The sequence below is a fragment of the Polyodon spathula genome, chromosome 6 (genome assembly GCF_017654505.1).
Source record: "Polyodon spathula isolate WHYD16114869_AA chromosome 6, ASM1765450v1, whole genome shotgun sequence".
NCBI lineage: Eukaryota > Metazoa > Chordata > Actinopteri > Acipenseriformes > Polyodontidae > Polyodon > Polyodon spathula.
The window spans coordinates 26,147,957-26,163,752 of record NC_054539.1 but is presented as its reverse complement, the minus strand read 5'-3'; the positions used below and the strand labels follow the sequence as shown (position 1 = coordinate 26,163,752).

General features: G+C 36.8%; 1 protein-coding gene across 3 annotated transcripts in view; it reads left to right on the top strand.

The window, feature by feature from the left end:
• LOC121317075 (protein dispatched homolog 1-like) overlaps positions 1–10,734 on the top strand; it is a 103,946-nt gene extending 93,212 nt beyond the window's left edge. For all 3 annotated transcript variants that reach the window (XM_041252665.1, XM_041252663.1, XM_041252664.1), the window contains 5 exons: positions 1,661–1,784; positions 2,446–2,573; positions 3,555–3,652; positions 4,312–4,409; positions 5,977–10,734. In XM_041252665.1, the coding sequence (XP_041108599.1) occupies positions 1,661–1,784; positions 2,446–2,573; positions 3,555–3,652; positions 4,312–4,409; positions 5,977–9,612 (4,084 nt within the window). In that variant the 3' untranslated portion in view covers positions 9,613–10,734. The remainder of the gene's footprint in view (positions 1–1,660; positions 1,785–2,445; positions 2,574–3,554; positions 3,653–4,311; positions 4,410–5,976) is intronic.
• The last annotated feature ends 5,062 nt before the right edge of the window (positions 10,735–15,796 follow it).

Here is a 15,796-nt window from a genome sequence, read left to right as displayed (position 1 = left end):
GCCTACCCCCACCTGGGTGGGTGGCCCCGCACTCTACCAGAGGATTGGCTACATCATGGACTCTCTTTATGTACTGCCGCTAGCTAGACTACCCCGCATACTTTCACCAGGTTCTACCGACTTAATGTTGTAGATCCCTCTATGCTTTCATTAGGCACAAGGGTCCTTGAAGTTGCACATCCTCATCTGCTGTCTCCGCTCACGCTCCCTTGCGACGGTTTTGGTATACTTTTCCCAAAAGTATTGTTGGTGGTCGTCTTCGAATTGAAAAGGAACATAAGCTTGTGGATGTAATCCTGGTTCCCTGAAAGAGAAGACGACAACCAACCAGTGAGGTCGCATCGGCTGCTTCGCGGGTTCGATGCAAAAGAGAGGAAGTGAGCGCCGTGGAGTTCCCTCGGGAGGCGGGGCTAAGGACGTCACTCCCCAGAGGAGCCTATCGGCAGCTCTGACATAAAATGCTCAGTGAATTTCCTAAAAGTATTGTTGGTGGTCATCTTCTCTTTCAGGGAACCAGGGTTATATCCGTAACCTAACGTTATCAGATTATCGGTTGATACTTGTCAGAAGTCAGCAGTAAAGGAAACATGTTTAAGAAATCACAGCTAAGTAATATACCCTGTGGTAATACTGCTGCATAAAATATAAAGGTGTAAAGTATTGTTGGTAACACCATAGTGTTAAGTGTCACAGTTTGGTGCAAAGTCTTAGAACACACTGCACACAGAGAGACACAGAGCAGCTAGATATCTTGTGCATTGAGTGGGTTACATAAACCTGGAAAGAGGGCCAGATGCCAGTTTGTTCAAAGGTCAGATTTCATGTTTGTTGAACCATTGGCCATTTAGTTATGGGTGTATAAAATGTCTGGGTTCTGCAAGTCGGTTTTGGTAATGCCTCTAATACTGATTCATGTTTTGTTTTGTTTAGTTTTGTTTTGTGTATTATAAAGGCTGAAACAGCATAATAATTGGATCAGATTGAACAACGTGTGTATTTGCATTTATTTTAGATTTACTAGTTCACTTTAACAAAAAGCAAATCCCTTCTGTGTAACAGATGACAATTTAATGAAAACATTTGAATGATTATTTCTTGAAAATATCCATTCCTAGTATGTTCAAATTTAGTACTACCATCTCTTACATCACATTTCTTTTTCAATATGGACTTCTCGTGTGAATTTTACTAACTACTCACTAACAGATAAATTGTCTTAAACTATACAGATGTCATGTGTTCTATTGCATATTTATTACACCGTGTAACAATTTTTTTTTTTTTCTGTTCCTGGGTAGTAAGTGTTATTTCCTAATTGCTTATGCCTCAAAAGTATAGAAAATGGCTATTATTCCCCACAAACTTTGCTTTTGTGACCAGGACAGTGATATTTCAAAATATCACTATTTCCAATGGGAAAACGGGCAAATGTGTGTCTTTTCGTTCACATAAAGTCAGAAAAAAACAACATATGAATCCAAATTAACATGTATTTATACTAAAGTAATACAAAAATGACTACAAAAGATTTAGAAGTGAGTAGTTTTTCGAGATTTACGATTATACTGTAAATATTACTCACTTCTAAATCTTTTGTAGTCTCAAATAAAATCTATGCAGTATGTTCATATATCAGATTGTTCTCATATTCTTCTTGCAGCTATGCTGCACTGATAGCTGACTGGCCAGTAGTGGTTCTGGGAGTGTGTACTGTGCTAATTGTGCTGTGTGCACTTGTTGGGATTTTGGTGCCAGACCTTCCTGACTTTTCTGATCCATTGCTGGTAAGTGCCAATATTTATCTAAGAGAATTAGTTGGAATTGTTTTAAAATATGTTGGTCGTTACATCAATCTAATAATAAGAGGTGCATAGTGGACTCTTAAGATTGTTTAGGCATCATTTGGTTTTAATTTTAGTCTCCCTCCCCCTCTCCGATTGCTGTAAAACTGCTGCAGAAAAGTATCAGCCCCTATGAACAGCTGTTCACAATTGGAAAACAGAAAAGAGCTTTCAGAAGCTGTCTTTGTGGGCCACGATGGTGACCTACTAGAATACATAAATGGGGAGTGGAATTAGAGGATTTCAGATGTCATTTTGGATACTTACCAGGGATGTGGAAAATATGAAGGCGAGAGGGAAAGGTTTAAATTATTAGCAGATACCACAAATCGGTGAATCTGCGATAGTGCTGGGACAAACTGAGAATTTTCATGTTCGGTTATCCATTCACGATTCAGACAAGTATCTGAATATTCATTCATTTGCTAAATGTTATCACAGCCTTTATATTGTAACACTATACGTTAAAAAAAAAAAAAAGCCCCTACCATTGTCATGTCTTTGCAAAAGACACAGTGCCCGTGTACTCATTTTTATTGAGTTCCCATATATTTGACATAATATTGTGTAGTGTAAATTTAACTCATCTGAATTTCTACAACAGGGCTTTGAACCAAGAGGTACAGCAATTGGCCAGAGGCTTGTTACATGGAACAACATGGTGAAAAATACAGGGTACAAAGCAACACTAGCAAACTATCCATTTAAATATGCAGATGAGCAAGCAAAAAGGTAATTTGATGTAGTTTGATATTATGTACTGTGTTGTCAGACTCGTATAGCTTGGGCCTCTCTAATCAATGTATTCTTTGTTGCTGATTCAAAAGCCTGCTATTGATAATTGGGCACAAATCACCCTTGTAAAATCTGCACTGTGCAGTACTGTCAACAAGATTAAAAATCAAGAGGAACCATCCATTGGGTTTGGTCTAACACAACTTCTTTGCTAAAAGATAACGATTAAGTCCAATCTGTCAATAGATGTAGCTAGTTGACTGAACTGTCAGGCTTGTTTTGTTTTTTTTAATCTATTTTACACAGAGTATAAGTAGGGAATACCTATTTTTTCATTTAATTATTTTACTAATGAGGCATTTTCTGTTAGAAAGGAGATGTCCTAGAAGTAACATGTAAAGATTACTGAAATACTTGCCCTGTCACCTGGAGGGGTTAATATTATATATATATATAGCTATTATATATATAATAGTATATTATAATAATATATATATAATATATATATATATATATATATTATATCTATATATATATATATATATATATATATATTGATAACTCCCAGGAATATATTTAATATAACAGATATAAAATTGAAAATTAAGTCAATTGGGACTGATACAGTCTATAAATAAGTTCATAGTATTTTTTTTATATATATATTGTACACTATATCCATAGACCTTTAGCCTTTCAAGCCACTCATACTTGGCAAACGATTCTGATTTTAACTGGGTGTTTGAAAGTTACTGACCCTGAACTGTAACTTTAGCTAGGTTAAACAAACTGCCTTTGTTTTGAAAGAGTTGCAATTAATTGCTTTTTATGAACTCTCTGACAGCTACTGCTGTCTGTCAATGTTCCCTTTGAAAATAAACTAAAATGTTAACGGGTCCTTGTGAAATAATAAATAGTCATTTTGTATTCTCTTTGAATCACTTGGATGTGTTTGTTTTTTTGTTTTTTTTTTCTCAGTTACCGGGAAGACAGGCGGTCAGATGATTACCATGAGCGAGACAAGAGACAGGCCGACTGGAACTTCCACAAGGACAGTTTCTTCTGTGATGTTCCCGGTAAGGGAGTTAGTGAAAAATATGCAGGACTTTACTTTCTGGAGTCTTTCAAAAATAATTCTCCATGCATCAGTGATTAAAATTAAGATATATATATTTTTTTAACTGGAGTCTGTTCTTAAAGCTGTTAGTGAGAGGAGACATTGGTAAAAAGCATGAGAAACATGCTTAAAATCTCATCTGTACAAACCATCTACATGTGTTACGAGGGAAGTTATTTGATTAAAAAAAAAATAATAAAAAGTACAATTAACACTGGGATTATTCATGTCATGCCTTATTCTTTCAACTAAAATAACTTGTAAAATACAAACAAAAACCCCCATTTAAACTGAAGGTTTTTTTTTCAAGAAATGTAGATTTTTAGCTGTAGTAAAACCATTATAGTGGTTGGTGTACAAAATGTGCAGTTAGCCAACGTAGATGAAAAGAAAGTCGTACCAGTAAAAGAAAAAGGTTTACATTGTGTTCCTTCAGAATAATTTTAAAACGCTTGAAAATGCATTCTTCCATAAAAAGAGACATAGCATTCTTTGCTTAAATGAAAGCAATTTGCACAATCATGATAGAGAGCTGTACTGTGTTACATTTAATAAGCAGTGATTCAGCATTTTAAATTGAAAGTACACTATTGACATGCCCACTTTGTTTTCAAACAGATGACCGGTATTCTCGAGTGGTTTTTACCTCCGCAGAAGGGAAGAATTTGTGGAGTATCCAAGCTATTAAATCAATGTGCAATCTAGATAATGCAAGGGTAGGTACAGCTTTTTATGTTCTCTTATTCAATTGCAATAAAAAAATTAATTCACTAGACTCTTAGAACATTCCAACTAATACCAAGATATGTTTTCATTCTCTTAAAAATAAGTCACTTCTTATCCACTGACAGAGTCTGTTTCTCAAAATGACATTTATTCTTAATAAATATTGATATTTTCCAGCTCCTGTTGGATTTAAGGCTACCATTTAAAATTGAAGTGTGGTATGTCGCAGAGCAAAGCTCTAGTTATGCATTCACAGGCATTTATCAGCACAATTCGCTGATAATCAATCACGATCTGTATGCCAAGCTGTTTGATGTTGCAGAAAGTAAGGGGATCAAAGCACCATCTTTTTACCTCTACAAATATAACTAATAAGAATCGACACAGCCAGCATTGTGTTTTGTCTAACTCCAGAGAGTGCTTTTTGCTCAAGTAGGTTGGATCAGATTTAATTATGTCACATACTGTATACAATCTTTAAGTTGTATTCTGCAGTTTGTTGGTTGTACAGTATAACAATGACATGAGACGCACTACCCTAAGATTCTGCATACAAAGTTCAGTTGTTTGGAGGTAGACCAATCTAAGGAAATGCGCATTGACTTTTTTGAAGACTAAAGTACTAACTGTAGATGGACATAAATTATAGGTTCTAGCGGAGTGACCAAGGGGAAACTTATTTTTACAGTCATGATTCAGGCAAAGAAGATATAATTGGAGCAGATTACACATTACAGATTTGTGTTCAATTTAAGAAGATTGTTTAATATGGTCAAGCTTATAATTACTTTTCCTCTTAATCGAGACAGTTAACATGCAAAATGCACTTTATTTGGTTTACAACTTGGCTATAAGTTGATGCTGTACAATATTGTGATTGAACTGGAATCCAGCCTTGAAAATACTGATAGTCTCTTTCCAGTACTTCCTTCCATTTATTAAACTGTTCAATTGAGTGTACACATTTCTCTCTGCATCTGGAAGTGTTTTTATCTTGAAATAATTTAATTTGTATTATCCAGTTTTATAGGCATTTTGCACAATTATTTAGAAACTCTTCCATGAAATAAAATCCATGTTACATTCAGCTGTTAACAGGGTTTAATATCCCAGGTCTGCAATAACTTCCAACACTGTCTTGATTTTTTTAATGGAAAACACATATTGTGCAAAATATATTATTGTATATCTGAAAATAGGTTGATGAAAATGGATCACAACTGTAGTGACGAGTCGTGTGTTATAAATGAACTTGCCCCAAAACTAAGCTCCAAAGGGCTAATAGCTTGTCACCAGACATAAATCAAATTATTTTTTAAATCTATAGAACAATTTTTTAGATATAACAATCTTTCACTTTTATTTATTTTTCTTTTTGGCCTGCTGTAATATTCAGCATAAAAATGTTTTGAATGTTAGAAAAATAACTATAACTTATAAATATTATCCTAGCTGATTATCTTGAGTTACACTTCATTCTATATAGTTTGTTTAGCTGTCTATACACAAGCATAAATATGAAACTGTAATAACCTGAGATCTTTATATCAATTGCAGGTTCGATCTCATCCACAGTATCGAAACCTTTGCCAGCGGACCAGTAATGAATCATGCTGCCCGAGCTGGACATTGGGCAACTATATTGCTATTTTAAACAATAGGTCATCTTGTCAGAAAATTACAGAGCGTGATGTTTCTCATACTCTGAAAATACTCAGATCGTGTGCCAAATATTACCACAATAGTACTTTGGGACCAGACTGCTGGGACATGGCAACTCGAAGGAAAGATCAGCTGAAGTGTACAAATGTGCCTCGGAAATGTACAAAATACAATGCCGTTTACCAGATCCTCCACTTTCTAGTGGACAAAGACTTCTTGAGTCCAAAGACTGCAGATTATGTGATGCCAGCTTTAAAGTACAGCATGCTGTTTTCCCCTACCGAAAAGGGAGAAAGCATGATGAACATATACCTAGACAATTTTGAAAATTGGAACTGCTCTGATGGGATCACAACCATCACTGGGATTGAGTTTGGAATCAAACATAACTTATTTCAAGACTACCTTTTAATGGATACTAAGTATCCTGCCATCGCAATCGTCATTGTTCTTTTAGTCATGTGTGTGTACACCAAGTCCATGTTCATTACGTTGATGACCATGTTTGCAATCATTAGTTCCCTGATTGTCTCCTACTTCTTGTACTGCATCGCCTTTAACTTTGAGTTTTTCCCCTTCATGAACCTCACAGCATTGATTATCCTTGTTGGGATAGGAGCAGATGATGCCTTCGTCCTGTGTGATGTTTGGAACTACACCAAATTTGATAAACCTAATGCCGATCTTTCACAGACAGTGAGCATCACTTTGCAGCATGCTGCCCTGTCCATGTTTGTCACCAGTTTTACCACTGCCGCTGCCTTTTATGCGAACTATGTTAGTAACATCACTGCAATCCGGTGCTTTGGTGTATATGCTGGTACTGCCATTTTAGTCAATTATATTCTGATGGTGACCTGGTTGCCAGCAGTTGTTGTGTTGCATGAACGTTACCTCTTGAACACATTTAGCTGCATCAAGAAACCCCAGCAGCGGGTGTACAACACCAAAAGCTGCTGGACCTTGCTGTGCCAAAAGATTAACAAGTTTATTTTTACTATCTCTGAAGCATCAAGGATATTCTTTGAGAAAGTGCTGCCTTGCATTGTGATTAAGTTTCGTTACATATGGCTGTTTTGGTTCCTTGCCTTCACTGTGGGCGGAGCCTACATTGTGTGCGTTAACCCAAAAATGAAGCTGCCTTCACTTGAGCTTTCAGAGTTTCAGGTCTTCAGATCCTCCCACCCTTTTGAGCGGTATGATGCTGAATACAAAAAGCTTTTCATGTTTGAAAGGGTTCACCATGGAGAGGAACTGCACATGCCCATCACTATAATTTGGGGTATAACTCCAGAAGACAATGGAGATCCCCTTAACCCAAAAAACAAAGGCAAACTGACACTAGACAGTGGTTTTAATATTGCCAGCCCAGCCTCACAACTTTGGATTTTAAATTTTTGCCAGAAACTGAGAAACCAGACCTTTTTTTACCAAACAGATGAGCAAGACTTCACCAGCTGCTTTATTGAGACGTTTAAACAGTGGATGGAAAACCAAGACTGTGATGAGGCAACTGTTTACCCTTGCTGCAGCCATTCCATCTTCCCCTATAAGCAGGAGGTCTTTGAACTTTGTATAAAGAGAGCAATCATGGAACTTGAAAGGAGTACAGGCTACCATCTTGATAGCAAGACTCCTGGGCCAAGGTTTGATATCAACGATACAATCAGAGCTGTTGTGCTGGAGTTTCAGAGCACTTACCTCTTCACGTTAGCTTATGAAAAGATGCACCAGTTCTACAGAGAGGTGGATGCTTGGATCAAAGAAGAGTTGAAAACTGCGCCTGCTGGTTTGAGTCATGGGTGGTTTGTGAGCAACCTGGAATTCTATGACCTACAGGACAGTTTATCAGATGGCACTTTGATTGCTATGGGGCTGTCTGTGGGGGTGGCCTTTACAGTAATGCTGCTTACTACCTGGAATATTATAATAAGTCTCTATGCTATTATATCCATTGCTGGAACCATTTTCGTCACAGTGGGTTCATTAGTGCTTCTGGGATGGGAACTGAATGTTCTGGAGTCTGTGACTATATCTGTTGCTGTAGGCCTGTCCGTGGACTTTGCTGTTCATTATGGAGTGGCTTACCGCCTTGCACCTGAGCCTGATCGAGAAGGCAAGGTGGTTTTCTCTTTAAGTCACATGGGCTCTGCTATTGCCATGGCTGCGCTGACGACATTTGTGGCTGGAGCTATGATGATGCCATCGACTGTCTTGGCTTACACCCAGCTGGGAACCTTTATGATGCTTATCATGGTCATCAGCTGGGCTTTTGCCACCTTTTTCTTTCAGTGCATGTGCAGATGTATTGGACCGCAAGGTACTTGTGGTCAGATTCCCCTGCCAAAACAATTGCAATGTCATGCATATTCCCCAACTACTTCCATAACTTCAGCCACTAGAAGCCAAAGCAAATTGTGCCAGATGAACACATATCAGTTAGACCCCAGAGGTTCGGACGTGGAACATGAGCATTATGAATTGGAACCTCTAGCTTCTCACAGTTGCAGGGCAGTAGAAAAAACAACATCTGAAGAAACACAGGCCTGCACCAGACTGTATAATGGCAGACCTAAGCATACATGCACACACAAACCCTACAACAAGAATGACCCTGATAAAAATGGGACCACTGATCAGGGGTTTCAAAGCTGCTCAGACCCACCCCATATGTGCCAATATTCTTCTCTTAATATGAACTGCAATTGTGTAGACCCCTATCAAGGTATAGGCATGCAGTGGAACCCCCATTCATGCCAGCAAATTGGAGACTGCTTGTGTTCTCAATGCATCCCCCCCACTGGAAAATCTGCAAGAGTTCAAAACCCAGTGTCCACATTGGACACGCCACACCCAGCTTTGGAATGCCTTATGCATCATGTTCAGCATGCTCACCCCCACCACCATGCCTGTTTGCAAGGAAGAGGGAAAAGACACTCTGCTCCAAACTCTCTACTCAGAAATTATTGTGTGCATTCAGTCCATCAGCTTCAACAGCAGCTACAACAACAACATCATGAAAATGTGGGTTCTCCAGAACCTCAACGCTCCCACTGTGTAGAGGAATACAACAAGACAGTTCCGAAAGACATAGTTCTCAGCGCCAAAAAGGTAAAACCGTGTTGTGGCGTAGCTGCTTCTCAGAACAGCATGTGCCAAAACCAAAAAGAACTTGGTGGTAGTGGAGAAAACAAAGACTTATTAGAGGCAGATAAAACCATCAGCCAGAATACAGACAATTGTGATTTGGAGCAAAAAGACCATAGCGAAAATAACCTTGGCGCTCCTGACCTGTCACAGAAAACGCTAGTAAACGAAGAGGAACATGTAAAAGATGTTGTCCACAGTAGAAAGCAAAGCAGTCCTCAGAGTACAGAAACTGCATCCGTACCTTGCTCTGAAAAATCCCAGTGCTTTAACAGAACTTTAAAAGTTAAGTGCAATTCTGTCAACTCTCATATGCCAAAAGCTGAAGCCAATGTGCCTGCTGTTTCAACAAATTCGCAACCATCTTCTGAAAGTTTATGTTAATAAAAGCACTGTACACATTCTTTGAGAACCATGTCCATTTTCAACTCATGCTTGGCAATTGCAGTGACCAATTTTGTAACAGTGTTGTTTTTTTTAAAGAAAACATCTTTAATGTCAGACATTTGTGGGGAGTTTGGAGAAATTGAAACATAGTGATGTGCTGTTTTCCTGTTTTTATTTATTTATTTTTTTAAAGTTGGTCAGTGTAATTTACAAACATGTTTTTAAAAGCGGATACTAGGTCAACTAAACTTCATTTTTATATTATGCTGAATGTTCAATAGACTGCTTTATGAAAGTACTGAGTGGTTGTTTTAAAAGCGTCATTGCCTCTAGTACTATCCGTTTATTTAAGAAACAGTAATGCTGGAAATGGTTTTCTTAAAATGTCAATGTGGGACTTTTCTCCCGTAGTGTATTTTCAAAGAGTAAACAACAAGACTCTTATTATTTATTCAGAATCCCCACTGTGCTGAATCCAGAAAAAAAAGTTACATTTAAAAGGCTCATCTTTTTATTTTAGGAAACATAATGGCATTAGTTTCCACTTTACTTCGTGGATCACACATTCAAGGATAATACGGAAAACCTGCGATTGACCCGTAAATGTACATTAGGAAACTCAATTGGAAATATATTTGTTAAAAATGGCTTTCAACAGATCCGGGAAAGCAGTACATTTTAGTCTTATGGATGCATATTGCACCTATGTTACGCATTTTTAACAGGCCGACAGTTTATCCTAATTTTCTTTTCTGGTATTGGAAGTATAATTTTATGCTGTGCGTGTAAACATACATAATTACATGTTCACTATGCTAAAATGTTAAAGTAACCTGGATGTGGTTAACCATTCCGTATTTCAGTTCCCTTCCCCCTTGTATTGCTGTCAGTGTGAGATTGATTGTACATTTTATAAAACAAATGTAGGAGGGCTCTTGGCACAATCAGTTTTTGAAATGAAGTCCAGTTGTGGAGAAAATATTTTCCAAAAAAGGGAATCCATGAGCTTATGAATTTGACTGTAGTTAAATTGTTTAAAAAAAGGCATTTTTTTTTCTTTAGGTGTTTTGACAAGCTTAAAAAGAACCAAAAGACTGTAATAAAATGTATTGTTCATTACAATTGTGTTGCTGTTTATTTACTGCTGTACAGTGCTAATGTATGTATTGTTTGTTTATAATTTTGTTATTACTTTGTATATAACTTTGGCTCAAACATTTTTATACTAAAAGGGAAATGTAATACCCCTTGTAAAAGTGTAACATAGTAAAAGCAAATCCAAGTGTAGCGAAGCACAGTGGAAGCATGGTAAAGCATACTGTAGATAAGCACTCTAACGACCATCGAGCTAAAGAACACATGGCAAACCAGGGTAAACTGTAGTAAACGCATAGTATCATCATGGGAAAAGCATGGGAAAATGTCAAAAAGACCATGCAGCATAATGTAGGCTACTGAGTGTCTGTTTATGCTGATATGTACAGATACATTGGAATGATTAGAAATAGGAAATTTGAAACATTAAACTTCAGGAAACATTATATAAAATAATATGAGCTACTGAAATAAATTCATTTTCCACTGTAGAATAATAAAAAAAAAATAAATAATGCTATAACCAGTTTAAATACTTAACACAGAATCCTTAGCCATGGTTACACTAATACAGATTATGTTGGAGTTTTTTTTTTTTTTTAAATAGCATGATCATTCATTATGCCTTTTAGTTTCAGACCAACAATATTTGTTTCAATTATTGCTTTACTATGACAAACTGCCATGTGTCTTAGGGATACACTGCATAGAAGTGTTAAAAAGCCTGCTTTCCAATGTTCCAACATAGACTGTACACCAATAGAATACAATGACTTGACCGATTTATGGTTATTTGGTTGATCAAATTACCTCCACCATTTATAAAGAATTAAAATGGGTCTTATAATGTATCGAAGGTTACTGGCATCTCTATTCATTAAGAAATGGAGTAACAACATAATAGGACCCATAATCTTTGTTTTCAGATCAATTGAATAGAATAAATACTATAAGCATGGAATCCATGCATACGACTCTAAAACAGACCCTTGTTAATGCCTTAAGTAATGGATTTGATGCTTGTCACAGCTGGGGACAGAACTGTGTGCAGTGTATGTTCTTATTCTTTTTAGTTATGTTTTATATACAGTACTGATGTTAAATATAGAGGATGAATTCAACATGTGACCAATTTCTATTTTTGTACAGTGGCACAGTGTCATGACAACTATCACTATGATAAATGTATGATCGTACCTTTACATAACCAGAATTGGCTAATATCATTGAATAAAACAAAATTAGCCTCCATAGGACGTGAAGGTTAAATAACATTCAGTTTGCATCAGGATCTGCGAACCCACATGGTAAATGAGTCATGCAGGTTGTTCAAAAGAACAGATTATGTGTATTAGCGAGAGACATGTTTTATCGTATACAAGCATTCAGCCATTGCTTTAAGAAAAAAAGGGGGAGTGGGCACAAATCGTACTGTCATTTTGCAGGTTTTACTGATTTTAATCAAACAAATTATAATAATAAAAAATCTGTTTAATTGGCGAATATTTATGTGAGATACTGACATGCTGAAACCCCATTTGTACCTGTAGTAAACATGGCTGCCTCTGTGTGTTCTGTGCAGGGTGAGGAGTTTTTTTTTTTTTTTTTTTTTTTTTTTTTTTCCCTGTACCAAGTTGTTGATCTAAGTGTTGCGTTGGCTTTGTGAACATGCTGGTTTCACCTACAGACACCTGCACAGCTGGCCTTTGTCCGCTAGTGGCTGGTAGCTCAGTGACATCCCCTGTCAAGCACCTGAGTGTAAAGAGGCAGTTGGCTTGGTGGTGGGATCGTAGGACTCCCACTGACCTTTGTTTTTCCTGAGCTGTTTGTGGAGAGGCTGCAGTGAGAGAATATAATTGGACAGTCCAAACTGGGGAGAAAAATGGGGTTGAATAATTAGATACACAAGTATGGTTGCCACTGAAGAGCTTTAAGCAGTCCTAAGTGAAATCAGTCATTTCCATTAAATATTCTAGAAAGCCGTGTTCTGGGGCTGGTTTTTCAAAACTTCTAATTTGGATAGACGTGATCCGCATTTTGTGATAGAGATTACTTTTACCTGGATCGTTTAGATCTGGTTTTTCGGAAAATTTAACTAACAGTAATTTTGATCCAGATTACAGGTTTTGAAAAACCGGCCCCAGGAAGATAGAACAAACATTGGGTCTGGTCATGGTAATGACACTGGTAAAGTGTACAGCACTAAACTCATTTTAAATATATCACATACAATAGTGGGAGTTAACATTCTTGACAACTGCATAAACATTATTTGAACGTGGTGAATACCAATGATGGCAATCTCAGTCTTCCTGTGGGTGAGCTCCCCTCAGTGCATTGAGCTAGGCTGGTCCATAAGGATGGGCATATATGGCTTGTGAAATGCTCTCGAATGCCAAACCCATCCCTTAACGCTTATAATAGAAATTAAAGTTGTGTAGACAAGCATGGGTTTAATACAATGGACTAGAAGATACAGAATAATTGGAGTTTTGAGTGTACTATTATTATGAACTGAATTTGGTGCAAAGTTAAAATTATGCATCTTTAGATTATACATTAGTTAGCCATATTGGTTAAAACGTCAGAGTAATTTCAAAAGCAAATGGATGATACCTTGGTGAAAATATGTCTGAGCCTACATATATTAAAAGTCCCAGCATTTGTTTCCACAAGAAGTAGCCTTTAAATTGTATTATTAGACGATAAAAAGGTTCCCAAGTTTATTATTATGTGCACTGGTAATTATAGTTCTAGTGTGTTATAAAAGATTAAGAATGAAATTCTAACACTCATTTGAGCTGTACTTCAAAGACTAATTATATAGAAAACAGAAAGGATGACTCATTTGCCCTTCAGACTGTTGTTTACATGTAAGGCTTGGCTTTGCAATCAGACCACCGAGGTGCATCTACTGTATAAGAAAGGGTTATGAAAAAGCAAGTACAAAGTTAAATACTGCTCTGAAAGACATATACTAACAACGAAACAGTTGTTTCCACACAAAAATGTAACTAGCCAATACTATTTTCATTAAGATGCCAGTTTGCAGTCACTGAATACTGTATAATATTAACCTCTCAATTCGTTTTAGTTACTTTGTCAACAAGCAACATTTTTGCATGGTTCACATATTTTTAAAGGCTTTAAACACAAAAAAAAAAAAAACCTGGCCAAATTCAACTTTGAAAGCTGCATTGTTTCAGTTCTGGTTTTCATAATGACATTTCCCTTTGCTTAGACTATCAATAGGGCAGTTTGTTAGGGTCAGTTAATGTGCATTATGTCTGCTCCGTTTATTTGAACCAGAGTGGCTGTTGGAGAAAATGTCTGACTCAAGGACTCTTGTTCATTAAAAACTTTTCCCTGTGGATTTTCTTAATGATTTGAACCTTGTGACTTTATGGAAATTGGACAGTTGAATTAGTTATTAATGATTCAGCCGGTTCATCTGGAACTCCGTAGCTGAGGGAATTTGATGTTGATTGTAACCCTTTGCAAGCTTCAGTAATTGCTTAAAAGGTGAGAATTAAGGTTTTAAAATCATTCTCACAAATGATTAGCACAGGCAACATGATCACTGCCCCACCACATACGGTACACCACAACCCATTTTCTCTACCTTCATGTGTTGTATTTCAAACTCGCTACAGCTGTCTAACTGCAACACAATGTTCCCTACTCAGTTACCAGGGTGCACAGTTTTATGTAAAATTAATGTAAAAAACTTGTGAATAACCCAGCGTTCCTCGGCTCAATACAAGGTGAGAGATAAGAACATTTCATTTAAAGCATAGGTTAGCACTTGTGTTTAATAAAATATTTTACAATAATTTTATTTTTATTATTTATCATGGTGGTGTCATGTACATAATTGAATATTGCTAGCACTTAAACTGTCCCCAATATTACACTGTTAGTCATGGCTGGGCTGCTTCAGCTGTGTATTGTGTAAGCAGACATCATCAATCGGGTAATAATTTATGACATGGTGTCTGAAGCATTTATAGTGAAGACAAATTTGGAGATTTTTTTATACGTCTGGGTCTTGCATTTCTGCTTTTTTTGCTTGGGTAGCCACACCAATGCAAGAAAAATAAGAGGATACGTCCATTATCCTGAAGTATCTTTATTTCAGTGGTTATATACAGCCTTGCAGTAGGACGGAGTTGTTCTTCTCTGTTCTGGCAGACATACAGTTCCTTTCTCTGTCTGGTCTTGCCACACGCCTGAGGCACCACAAGATTTTGCGTAACTCAAGACTAACTGTTATAACCTTCCTCTTTTACTTTGGAGTCATTCCAAACTTGTATCTCCTGTGTAAACTTGTCTGATATTTACTCACTGGCAGTCTGAATCTCAGTGTTTTGAGAGTTGTTTTTCTTTTTTTTTTTTTTTCAAACTACAATGAAAGGCTTTCTCTATTAAACTTGTGCTTTTTGGGCTTTATGATATTGTGGAAAACTACTGCAAATTAAATAGCCTGAGCAACGGTTGCTTTTGTGTGAAACCAGAATTTTGACAAATAAAGCCATTTTTTGTTTGTCTTGAACAAAAAAATATGTTTGCTGTTTACTGATTTTTATTCCTAATAGCTGTCGTTTTTAGAACAAATAATTAAAGTTGTATAGCCGTTGCACTTTGTTGAATAACAAAGAGTTCCTTGCAACAGTCTCTTGACACAGGAGTTGTACCAACAGACTGGAGAACTGCAAACGTAATACCTAGCCACAAAAAGGGAGACAAAACCAAACTACAGGTAACTACAGACCAATAAGCTTGACTTCTATTATATGTAAACCTCTGGAAACTATAATAAGATCCAAAATGGAAAATTATCTATATGGTAACGGTATCCTGGGAGACAGTCGGCATGTTTTTAGGAAAGGGAGATGGTGTCTAACTAACCTGCTTGATTTTTTTTTGAGGATGGAACATCGACAATGGATAATTGCAAAGTATATGACATGGTTTATTTAGATTTCCAGAAAGCTTTTGACAAAGTCCCGTATAAAAGGTGAATTCTCGAACAGTAGAGATTCAAGAAAATGCATGCACATGGATTAGGGAGTGGTTAACATGTAGA